Raw genomic sequence first — 13,109 nt, 5'->3', positions numbered from 1 at the left:
CTATCTCTCTCTCTCTCTCCAAGGCTGGAGAGAGACTGACTACCCTTTCTGGTCTGCCTTCTTTTATACTGGCTTGGCAAGCCCTGATTGGCTGCCTCCCAGCCTTTTCTGATTGGCTCCCAGCCCCCTTTCTGAGCTGAAGCGCGGTGACTGCCCCACTACACATACATCAACATTTTCCTGGAGGGAGATTTTTTGGTTCTTACTAAGTCATGTTTCCATCAAAAAAGTATAATGATAGTAAAGACGGAGTGCCATCCAGTCCTGCCATCCAAAATGTTGTTGTGAATACCGTGCTGTCTGTTAGATAAGATTTGATAATGTTTAGAGGCTAGGATGAAAGGTGATTTGTACAGTGTCTCTCAGAATGTCACCACCGTGGGAGGATGTGCAGCAGGATTATTGTTTCGGAGAAGCCTGTGATGTAAGAAGGAAACATCTGTAGAAATAGTAAAAGGAATAATCACACTCGTGATTCAAGATGCTTTGCAGCCAGTAGTTTATTTGCCGCATTTGTTCTTTCGTGCATAGGTTTGATTCTTGGGCTGGCATGGCGCTGGCTAGAGCAAGTCGAATTCAGGACAAGTTGAACTCCAATGAACTGAAGAGCGATGGCCCCATTTGGAAGCACTCTACTCCCGTCCTCAACTGCTTTAAACGAGCCCTGGAGATCGACAGCTCCAATCTCTCTCTCTGGATAGAATATGGCACCATTTCCTATGCCCTGCACTCTTTTGCATCCCGACAGCTGAAGCAGTGGAAGTTAGAACTTCCCCCTGAAGTTGTGCAGCAGGTGGGGGTCTAAGTTAGAGCTGTGTGAACTTTTTGAAATGCATATTTAAATCTTATAATGTTTTTGATTAAAGCATTCAGTACTATTGGTGTGGAATTGCTACACTGCATGGTGACTTAGCAGCATTGCTAGTCACAGCTTCCACCCAGCCCTAGTAAAAATAAACATGTAACTTGCCAGCGTGAGCACTTTTTGAAATTTTGTTAGTTTCTTCTCAAAATTAGTCTGTCTGAGATTTGAGCCTACTTAGACTCTTCCTCCAAAGATCACTCAAAAATGGCGGAACCAGCAGGAAAAAAGCCAAATACTTATGAATTTGTAATGAACTGCAAGTATGTACAATACATTTACTTTCCCTGTTACTAAACTTCATACAAATTACTTCAGAATAAGATGAAACACCTCTTTTTAAATAGGCAAAAGACCAGAAAATTGGGTAGCTCACATTTGTGTCCACACAACATCATTTCTCTTGTGTCGTAATGAGGGTTCTCTCTTTGTTACATTTGGGTTATTTACTTAAGCTCATGATCAAAACTGTTCAATGACAAACATCTCAATAGCATTTTCAAGGAAGTAATTTACGTGATAATTGACCCCTGACCAACAGCCATCCATAAATTATCTTGATTGTGAAATTTTCTGCTGATCCAAGGCGGAAAAGCAACTTTAATCTTTATAAACTTGGGTCACTAGATATAGACAGTGTTGTATCCCCCTCTTTCTGACTGATACATTTATCTTCCATCCTGACTCTCAAGTATCAGATTACAGTGAAGGAATGGAAATTTGAAGGAAAAAAAAAAGAAGGTGAATTGTCTCTGGTCTGTGAGCTATTAAATACTCAAGAAAATCTAAAGTTCCCCAGTATATGAATGGAAGAGAAGGTGCAATGAGAATACCTTCTCCTGCTGCCTTCTCGAAGGCTCTTGTCCATCCTGCAAAGGTTCTGTGAAAACGTGCTCTGAATCCTATTCCTCAGCATGAAGTTAAACCATAATTACTTTTCCAGCAAAGGTAATTAAAGAATATGCCAGAGAAAATATGGAAGAGGAGACTCAAAGAAACAGTACTGGTGTGAACCACTGTGTGGAATTAAAATGAACTTTCTTACATGAGCTAAGTGGAAAAAAGGTCTTAAAATATCCTGTTGCAGACAAGTAGATAAATCACAATCTCTGGAAACAGAGAGAGACTTTTTTTTAGATAACTTTAAGCATCAGGAATCATGTAGGGTTATATGGCTTAGTTGATCTTTCTAACTGAAAGTTAGATGGCTTCTCAGTGAATAAGATGAGCACCTTGAAGTGATTCAGTATAAAGAGTATTTGTCTCGCTCAGGAGCATCGTATGTCACTGGAGAGATTTGGAAATCATAGAATCACTTGCTGCGTTCGGACTGCAATAAGAGGCATGCAACGCGAGCCAATCAGAGTTTGTTTTGAATCTCTCCCCCATGCTTTTCCATGTAGTTTGTTCAGAGGCATATCTTCTCCTAAATCTTACTGGGGTTTTACTTGCGGAATGAGATATGAATTAATCAACTTAAGAAATGAGGCACTGTCTTAAAGACCATTGTTCCACCCAGTATCCTTACAGATGAAGAACAAATGGCCATTACTTGAGTTTCTGAAGAGATCCATTAAAGTAATACTGTGAAATGAAAGGTGTTTGTATCCTGAAAGCAGGAAAGAGTTAGGACTGCCTGATAACTTAACTGCACTGAAAGTTAATTGGTTATTTTCTAATCTTTTATATTGTCAGAATTTTAAAAATACCATTTTGTGATCACACAATGCTAGATGTGTGAAAACCAAACTCTCAGTTAACTCAAGGTAGTGAATCATTTTCTTCAACACTTCTTGAGCTAGGCACAAAAGGAGCTGAAAATCCCATTTGGAAAACATGGGTCTTGGGAGGATCCCATGTTCAGAGAAAACGTATCTCAAGAGGCATAGTCGTCATTCTTGTTTTTTATTCAAAAATCTCTAAGAGGCTCTAATCCTGAGTTAGCTGAACTGCAAAGAAAAATAAAAACTTGAGCTGAATTTCTGTGTTGAATGCCCCCATTAAGGAAGTTCTGAGGGATGTTCAACACAGAGTGGTGTTCGGCCCTCTTGGTAGATCTTGGTTCATGGAAGCTATCCCAGATGTCTCAATACAATTCATGGTATTTGTGATGTCACAGAATGATGCATTTTGGCATGTCTTCAGTGAATCAAGAGGTTATAAAAGGGTTCCACTAAGGTGGGGAAAGAACGTCTAAAAGGTTAATTATAACGTTGAATGCCTCCCACAACTTGGTTAGTGCGGAGCTTAACGAATAAATCTGGACTTAAATTTTTGCTTTGCAATTTGCCTTTTGTATATAAAATGTTTTCTAGAGCAAATTTGCCCCAAGGGTTGGAATTCAGATTTTTGTCTTGCAGTAAAACAATCAGAAGTGTACCAGGGTGTTCCCATGAAGCAAAAGGAACATTATATAAGCTGTTGATAATTTGGATTATAAACAAAGTGGTGGCTGTCAGCAGCCATACTCCATAGCAACAGATGATCTACTGAAATAGCATCTCTAAACAAACATGTTTGTGGAAAATGCGCTGAGTTGATTTGAATTCATGAAGGCTAACTTCAGTGAATCTCTGTGCCTCCCAGAAAAACAAAATAAACATACAGTCAAATTTACTCATCCAGGTTCTTGCTGCTCTTTAGTGGATGCTATGAAAAGTATCTTAGCGTGTTCAGGATCTCAACTTCTCAATTCCTATTTATTCATGAAATATTAAAACTAATGGTGAAAGGTCAGACACCTAACCAAGGAGATTACACCAAATCAATTTTTCGGATCCTGTTTTTAGATTTCTTGCCTCTTCTAACCATAATTTGGGAAGGTGGTCATTGTAGAAAGGGAAAGAAATCCAGGGCTCTTTCCTAGCAAAATTGTGCCTGATTGGCATGAGTTCTCGGATACAACAGTGCCAGAATTAGTTATTTATTTATTTGCGATTTTGTAGTTAGAAAGATTCATCTTTTTATTTGGCCACATATAAATTGTGATGTTGCTATTGAGAGGTGAGAACCATAGGACATGGTGATGCTGATATTAGAGTAATTTTAAGAGTATAAACATTTGCTAGCACCTCTACTCCCATCTCTTCCAAAGCTCTCGAGGTGTTAGCATCCCAAATGTTAGTGGGAGGAGATTAAATTACATTTTCACCTTTCTCAGTTTTGAGTGTTCCCAGGTTTGAATATTTACCACCTTCCCATTCTGTATTTATATATGTAGTACCACCATAGAAGTGTGCAGAGCTTTACACACATAAGAAAAGAAGGCTTTTGACTATGTTACTGCTCTTAGTTACATTGTAACCATACAAGGTTTACTGTGGACTGCCATGTAAGAGTGTGTTATTACATCTCTAAAGATTACTTGGTAATTGTACCTAAGAACTCCAGAATTAACTACCTTGAAGCCTCAAGTCATTACAGTCCATGCCATTCTTCACAATAAAGACTTGCTCATTACTGTCTTGTAAACCTATCACAGTAAGGTACTTATTAAGGAATTGAATGGACAATACTTTAGTTACCATTTGTAACAGAGTTATAATGTGGGTACAGACCAGCCAACTTAAGTTTCCATGCACCAAACCAGAATTTTTTTTTAAATGGTTTCACTCTTCATTTTAAAATGAATGTGTTATAAAGGTATAAACCTTTGAAAAGGCTAAGCTTTCGGTGTAACAAAAGGTGAGTTAGAACAGCATGATTCTCCCTTTTAGGGATATATCTGTTTAAAAACAAACACAAAACCACTGTTGTTGTATACCAAACCGTAATCAAAGGGATTCTTCTTAAATGAATTATGTAAAAGGGGGCAGATGTGTTTCAAGAATATTTTCTGTTCAAGAATTTCATAATTAATATTTAACATTATATTTAAACTCTGTAAAATAAAGCAACACTTTTCCAGACAGTACTTAAGATGCTGTCATTACTTTATATTCTTAAATATTTTTTAGTTCATCCTCGGGGAAGGCTAACCTTAATTTATGCTGTTTCGTTTTGTAAAAATCAATACTGCTGCCTTGCTTATGAGGCTCAAAATCAGATTCTCACCAACTACTATAAAATGTATTTTTTTGTGAATTCTAATGGCCTGTGTTCTAGTAGACTATTAGGTGCAGAGTTAGGTAAATATCCCTAATTCTTATTTTTAAATATATGTGTTGAGAGAATTGCTTACAGTGATGGAAAAGAAACAGAATCACTGTCTGTTAATTTCTCCACAAGTGTTTTACATTTATACATTTTTTTCCTTACCACTTTATTTGAGTCATTAATGTGAGAAGGCCTTTAACTGAATGAAACACAGATTCATATGCACCACATTTTATGAGTTTTGAGAAGCCATTTGGGTAGTTGGATACATTTTGTATGCTCTGCCATTAAATCCAAAGGATTTTTAAATAACCTATTGCTTTTGTGAACTTTCATATGCAGTAGAATAAATTTCAACATTGTTCATCCCAGCTAAGGGTGAACTCATGTTTTCAGCATCTTGTCCCATTGCAGATGGAAGAGCGTCGAGACAGCATGTTGGAGACAGCCAAACTCTGCTTTACTTCGGCATCTCGCTGTGAGGGAGATGGAGATGAAGAGGAGTGGCTTATTCACTACATGCTGGGAAAGATTGCAGAGAAGCAAAAGCAGTCTCCAGTTGTCTATCTGCTTCATTACAAACAGGCAGGTCACTACCTCCATGAAGAAGCTGCCAGGTATCCAAAGAAGATTCACTACCATAACCCACCAGAACTTGCCATGGAGGCATTAGAGGTAAAATGGAAAAACACACACAAAAGCTTGGTGCCAGGTCTACTAACTAAACTGAATCAGAATTTAACAGCTGTTACCATGTTTTCAGTGTGTTGAAAATGTTGCCACACATGCATAGTTTAACCAGTAGACACCATTTTCTGTTTTTAAACCTCTGTGTTTTAAAATTTTGTTTTTTCTCCCGTTAGTTGAAATAACGATAATCATTATTATTAGAGTAGTGGCAATAGATGTGCATTGTACTTTAGAGATGGAAATATATTCAAGGCAAAAACCAGGAATCAAATGGAATTCCTAAATGCTTGCATTATAAAGCCAGTTTATAGGTATGGTACTGGTATCAGATAATGCTATTATTTATCACTTATTTAACAAGAGTCAAATTCGCTTTACCCACATAAAACTCATCAGTCAGACTTTGAGGTTGAAATGTAGGTGGTTGGGGTGAAATCCATCCCCTCGCCCAGAGGCAGGGCATGAGCCCATGGGCTGACGTAGTAGTCACAGACCCTCTGCATCCATGGTACAGCTTGTTAAGGACATTGGCTGTAGTATGTATCCAATGACCTCCTCCCATGTCTGTCCTCATTGCTTCATTCCATTGCCTGGAGGGAGCACATTTTTGTTCTGAGAACCTGTGCCGTTTACTTGACTGGGATGGACAGGAAATGTCCTGATGGGGTACATGTGACAGCAAATAACTTGCTCTGCAAATCTCAGAAATTTTTGCAGAGCAGGGCCTACTTCTTGGAACTAGTTTCAGAATTCTGAGCTCTCTTCTGATTTAATGGACTGTGTTTTGTTTTCCTAGGTTTACTTCCGGCTTCATGCCTCTATTCTGAAACTTGTGGGGAAGCCAGACTCTGGGGTGGATGCGGAGATATTACTTACTTTCATGAAGGAGGCTTCTGAGGGACCATTTGCCAGGGGTGAAGAGAAGAACACTCCAAAAGTTACAGAAAAGTGAGTGCTAACTTCCAGAAAATACTCTGAAAACATGCTTTTTCCACACCAAGCAGGCTTTTAATGTAAAGATTATTATTTGTGTAGGCATCTACACAGATTCAAAACAGGTGTCCACAAACTATTACAGTAACAATGAATGTGCTGTAAACCAACAGAAGCCCCAAAATGTTAAGACTTTAACTCACTCTTATGGCATCTAGTGTTCCACATCATAGAACTTACATTATTGATTTTTCTGAGATCTCTGCAATATATAGGCACAATGTAAGGAGGAAGGTTAACAAGAGACGGGGACAAGCTCATCTTTGGATACACTGGTGAAACCATTATTTTTGATTAATTAGCAGATGCTTTACTTAAAAGTCCAGCTTAATTTATTGACATGAGTCCTCTAGCTTTGGTTTGTTAATGGTTATAAAATAAAGATGTCTTGACACAAACCATTGATGGGGATCCAGTTTGCCCTTTTTCATTTCTTTCCTATGTCTTATGGTGAAAATCCATCTTGTTGATGTTGCTCATAGATTTGATTATATACAGAAGATAATGATGCAAGAGGAGCAGTCTGTTTCCATTTAATTTACATAGACACTGACTATGCTAATACTCTTCCTTTTCATTTTTGTCTTCTTCCCATCTACCCAGGGAAAAGACTTGCATGATTGATGAAGACTCTCACTCTTCTGCTGGAACAGTACCAGGCCCTGGGACTTCCCTCCCCTCATCCTCTGGTCCAGGTCTGACATCCCCACCTTACACAGCCACTCCAGTTGACCACGATTACGTCAAATGTAAAAAACCCCGTCAGCAGGCAACGCCGGATGGTACAGTCCCTGTTCTCAATACTGCCAGCACAGGGAGGTGCTTTAATCATGGGGGGCTTGACCTGGGAAGATCAATCTGCTCATTTCAAGGAGGGTGATGGGTCTGTGGTAACACGGGCAATATTGCTGCTCATTAACTTCATAAATTCACAGTGGTCAGAGCTTTAAATAAAACATTCAAGGTCGTCACCTCCCACCCAGACTAAATGGGAATGGGAGTGGGATGGAGTATGTGGCTATTAAATGGTCCTTCAGTAATGTGGCATATCTCTAGAGCCAATCATGTACTACTTGAGCTTATGAGGAAAGACTTGGGTTTAATTGATACCTGAGGTTGTACCATTTCAGTGCTTCCTTGACTTGGTGAGAATCTGAGCAATTCAGTTAACTTTTTGTGATGTTCCATCCAAAAAAATCTCACCAGAGTTTATCCCATTTGGAATGAGGCAGGTGGCGACTGTCTGAATATATTGCTTATCAGCACAAGGTGATTTGCATGGTGGTCTAATAGACTTCATCTTTTAATTTTTTCTTTATTATTTACAACAACTGGCTAGCAGCACATTTCTGTGGATCATAAAATAACAGCTGATTGGTTTAGAAAGAAAAGTAGTAGGGCAGTGTAGTGTGTCGTTGCAATACAAATTAATAGAAATCTACTATTTAGGAAACCTGACACTATCTTTTGGCAGGCAATTTTGTTTCAACATCACCACACTGGTGACCAGCTTAGCTATCTGTCCCTCTAGATTTGTGGCTACCAACATTCATGAATAAAGTACATATTCTGCAGAGTGCTTCTGCAGGTGAATGTTGATGGATTACAGCATCCTCCTTGAGGAACTGCTGTTCCTGATCTGAACTTATTTCTTTTGGATGGGCTGCTTCCATGCCTGTCAACATTTCAAAAATATTTAAACCATAAAAATGTGACCCAATTTTGAAACCAGTAGCTAAATGTCCAGTACCCGACAAGGTGTATTTGTTTGCTTTTCTTCGCTACTAATAAATAACTTCTCGATTAAAACCAGCAGAGGGTTTTTGCATTTCCTTCACTAACCTGAATACTTACAAGTTTGTTTTATCCAAACCTTCATTTCAGTATGCAGTAATTCGTTCACGGTTTTAATAGAGAGACAGACAGTGTGTGTGTGTGTGTAATATGTATGTACACACACACGCACATTAGTGTGAATGAGTTATATATAGGCAGGCACTTATACTGCTTTAACTGCTCCGTGTCCTTTCTCTACCAGTCGTGTGTGTGTGTATAAGTAAAATATAAATGAGAGAGAGAATAGGGATAAAGATTTAGGGCCTGATCCAAAGCCTATTAAAGTCAATGGGAGTCTTTGCATTGACTTCAGTGGGCTTTGGATCAGATCAGACTCATACAGCATGTGCCTGGAAAGCAAGAAGTTTCTTTATGTAGCTAGTATGCTTTGGAAATCATTGGACAGTCACCTCTATTTGTTGGCAGGTACATTATTTACTTCTCCGTTGTCAGCCACATTCATTAGCAGATAGTTTTTGTCCTGTTAGTCAAAGATTCTTCTCGAATAATTCTGCTGTTACTTGGATGTGGGGCCAGTCATGACCTGCTTTTTTCCCCCCACTCGTTGTGGAGACTGACACAGCAAACGAAAAATGTAAAAAAAATTAAAAAGTATCCTAAAATAATATGCACTGTGCGATTCAATTCTCTGTCAGACTACATATGCATAGGCCCTACAGCTTGCTGAAATGTTTTGTGGAGACAAATGAGTTGTTGCAGTTCATGTCATGAGTGCATTCACTCACAAGAAGGTATAATGGATGATGGCATACTAATTTCCTGATGGGAGGAAGGTGGGCTACTTAGCAAAACCAAAAGGTGCAAGCTACGGAGCTGCTACATCCATCAGGGCTGAAGCAGCAATTATAGGAGCTGCAAGCCTGGCATAGCATAGCTGCTGTCACAGCTATAGAGATTGTCAATTTGTAGAAGAAGCCAAGTTAGGGTGCCCTCTTGGAAGGTAGAGTGTGACTATTACAGGTAGAATTGCAAAGCACTGCACCAATCATAATGCCTTATAAATTGCTGGCAAAGCCAAACTACAGCAGCAGCACACTGAAGAGCCCCAGGAAATTAAAATATTTGCCTAGGGCTGCTGTTGCAGATGGAGGAGTGCTAACAGGTTGGGAAGCTCAGAAGTGACTCACCTGTGTGTGTGTGTGTGTGTGTGTATTACTAATATTGCATTGCTTTGCATTAATTTGCATAATACTTTTGTTAAAATATGTACTTTTTAAAGTAAAGTGCTACTGACATCTTTAACGCAACCTAATTGCTGCAGAAGTGTGGTGTCTGCATTTCCATTATACTGTTCCTAAAAATAGTCAATTGCTTTCTTTTTTTTTTTTCTTTTCTTTTTTTTTTTTTAACTTACTACTTTGGGGGAACTTTTTGCTATTCTGACACCAGTTGAAATGGCCCACACTGGCATTGTTCATGAATGAAATAGTTTGGCCCAAATTCAGTTCAGTTATCTACCCTAATTGTCTTAGTATTTTTATGTACTTATTACCATGGCACCTGACAAAGGACAATAATATAAGTGACTACAATAGATCCCCCACACAAAAATCCCCTCTGCCTGAATTGCCAAAAGCAAACTTAGTAAATAACTCAGCAATGGTCCATAGTCAAACAAATGCTTTACCAAGATATCTTGTACTGTACCCTGAGGTCAGCAAACTGGCTGACTTCAAGAGAGAGTGAGTTCATCCACAGACAGGAGCCCTTCACTGAAAATCACTGGACTCCAATCCTCAAGTGTGCACCTCTACACAGCTAAAATGTAAAGGGCAAGCATTTATTTTCAGGTGATGTAGCTGTAATGTCCATATAGTATTATGTAGTGTAGTTGTATCCATTTTGGTCCCAATATATTGGAGAGATAAGGTGGGTGAAATCATATATTTTAGTGGACCAACTTCTGTTGGTGAGAGAGACAAGCTTGCCCCTTATCTCTCTCATATTGTACTATAACTGTCCAGCATATTTCTATATCTGTGAAAAGATGGACACGAAATTCGGAAATGACTGCTATAGTGTAGACCGTTTTGAATCCCTGTAGTACTGGTTTAGAATATCATGCTTTAGACAAACTGGAAAATATGGAGCAATAAAAGCTTGTAGAGTAGTACCGTACTTTATTGTACAGTACAGTACACACATTTCTAGCCCTGTCTCCCTATGGCAGCTGCTGACCTGCATCTTTCCTTCAGGAGGCAAGAAATATAGCTGAGCTGCAGCTAGTGTTTGCTGGCAGTTGTGCATGCACAAAACAGGTGGCTGCTTCTCTCAGTGCTCTTTCTTACTCATTCACCAGGCAACATCCCCTTTTCCCCTTTGTTGTGTTAGCCCAGTCTCTCCTTTTCCCTCCCCTTCACATCACTGGTTTTGTAACCCAACAGAGTAAAAATCTGAATTTAACAGTGGATGAACCAAATGTAGACCTCTGTTATTTACTATTTTAAAATAGCAGTCTGGGATTAAATAGGACATTTGCCTCACCTAGGATATCACTATGATTAACTTACCCAGCTAGAGGGCCAACTTTCTACTGAATGCACAGTGATTAAGCTGTGGATATGTGCAGCTCTTCACAGAGAGAGAGGGAGAAAATACAGACTTTCAACAGTTACAGTCTCAATGTATTCAGCTAATCCCTGTTTTAAATATTGAAGTTAATTCAGAAAGAGAAGAAATAAAAGGTGTATCTAAATAAAAACAATTATCCAAATAAGAAATCTAGTTCCCAGAGAGAGAACTGAAGTTTGTCCTTTTGCTGTGGCATCTGTCTTTTGAATATGTTGATGTTCAGCTATGTATGTATCTATCAATGAAGTGTTGTGAGACAGTGCAGAAAATGCATGGAATGCCCATTGCTACTGTAATGCTGAAACATTATATTGTTGTTGTCTTTACCCTTGTCATTTACTGCCTTCTGTTCAATTATATGTCATTATCCTTTTTTTGTGTTTATCTTTGCTTGACTGCTTTTGCAACCAATATTGCCCGTGCTGCCCCTAACCTTTATACAGTTCTGTTCCCTAGACATTTTCTTCCTGCTTTTACCTGTCACGGCTTGCTTCAATAATTGGCAAAAACTGCATGTTAAGCTCACTGGGAAAGGCTACTTGCTTCGTGCTGTGGGAGGAGTCCCACTTCATAATCCGCTGGTCCTGTGATTCTGCAAATGATGTAGAGGTGTGCAGTTTCTGTGAGAGTGGGATTCTCAAGTTATTGATGAGTCAAAGGTGATCCATGAGGATATTGTGCATCAACTTGTCACTGGTGCCAAGAATTTAATAAGATTCAAAGAGAGTGGACATTTAGATGGATAACAAGAATATCCAGAGTTATAACAGTTAATACAAACAGAGTTTTGGAAGGGTTACAAAATCCTCATGCATCAGAGTTTAAACCAATCTCTCACTATTAGAGATTAGAATGAAACCTTCATGGCGGGAGATAATTGTACATTTGACTACTGTTGTGATTTTGCACCTGCCTCTGTGGCATCTGGAACTGGATGCTCTTGGAGACAGGACATTGGACTAATGGATCCAGGATGGCAATTACTATTATCCTGCTTTTTTATCCTTTCTGTAATTTAATCTATTTAGCTCCCCTATTTTAATGGGGTTGAATGAGAAAAAATCTGAAATTGATATTCAGTATATAAATTTATAAGAAGAATCTGACCAGATAAATGGAATGTTGATGAGCCTCTGTGCTCTGAGATTGTTGATGGTTGAAGTATAGCAGTTGTTAGAGTTACGAGTTACTAACATGTATCTAATGATTTGATGAAACTAGACCCAATCCAGGATTACATCTTTGACTCATTTTGTAAGGGAAGTCCTTTCTGTACATGGAGAGAGACACTCTGCCTCAAGTGGTGAAGCTGCTCCAGTGCAAAACTCAACTTTTTATCTTTTTCTTTTAAAAAAAAAAAATTAATTACATGAAAGTGCATTTTGATTCCAGATTTGTGTAGTGTCATCTATTATGACTGGGGTCTGTTTCAAGAATCACAGTGGTATGAGGCCAAGTAATCCCAAATGTTTCGACTGCATACCATTGAAGATAAACGTGTGTGTAAGCTAGAGTTCTTTGAGTGATGGTCACTAAGTGTATTCCAGTCGAGGTGCATATGTGTTCCATGCACCTGAGATGGGCAGATTTTTTTGCTTGACCTGCACCTTTCTCCTCTTCCCACTCTGAACCAAGGGCATAAGGGGTGGTGCAGACCTACCACTTCTCCAGTTCCTTTCTACTGCATGTGGTCTGAGACAGAACTTCTCTAGTGTCCGTAGCTTTAGCTAGGGTTCCTGATCAAAAAATCAGATACTGTTAAGTTTTAGCAGTTTTAGATAGTGTAGTTAAAGCAGTTCAGAGTTCTGGGGGCACCCCCACCCAAACACCCCTCCCCCCATATGGGGGTGCCCAGTATGCCCAAGATCCCAGGGTGTGCAAGTCCTATCCCTGGGTCTTCCTGGTCACCGACTTCCACACTGCATGCCTCTATTGCCTTGGGGAAGCTCATAATCCTTCTAAGTGTAGTATCTGCCCTTGCTTTCCTTGCTGAACCCATCAGTCTCATGAATTCAGGCTTTCAAGATTCCTGATGGACAAC

The 13,109-nt window shown here is 39.1% G+C and overlaps 1 protein-coding gene across 19 annotated transcripts in view; it reads left to right on the top strand.

The window, feature by feature from the left end:
* Positions 1-13,109, top strand: part of CABIN1 (calcineurin binding protein 1) — a 212,816-nt gene that overhangs the window by 48,004 nt on the left and 151,703 nt on the right. For 9 of the 19 annotated variants that reach the window (XR_006285947.1, XM_043529056.1, XM_043529053.1 and 6 more), the window contains 4 exons: positions 532-793; positions 5,354-5,632; positions 6,444-6,595; positions 7,244-7,422. Coding sequence is in view for 18 of the 19 variants with exons in the window: in XM_043529056.1 (XP_043384991.1) it covers positions 532-793; positions 5,354-5,632; positions 6,444-6,595; positions 7,244-7,422 (872 nt within the window). In the remaining variant the exon portion in view is untranslated. The remainder of the gene's footprint in view (positions 1-531; positions 794-5,353; positions 5,633-6,443; positions 6,596-7,243; positions 7,423-13,109) is intronic. The other 10 variants (XM_043529059.1, XM_037878947.2, XM_043529057.1 and 7 more) reach the window with 3 other exon arrangements.

Source organism: Chelonia mydas, chromosome 15 (genome assembly GCF_015237465.2).
Source record: "Chelonia mydas isolate rCheMyd1 chromosome 15, rCheMyd1.pri.v2, whole genome shotgun sequence".
NCBI lineage: Eukaryota > Metazoa > Chordata > Testudines > Cheloniidae > Chelonia > Chelonia mydas.
The sequence above is the reverse complement of the archived record's forward strand: the minus strand, read 5'-3'. Positions and strand labels throughout refer to the sequence as shown.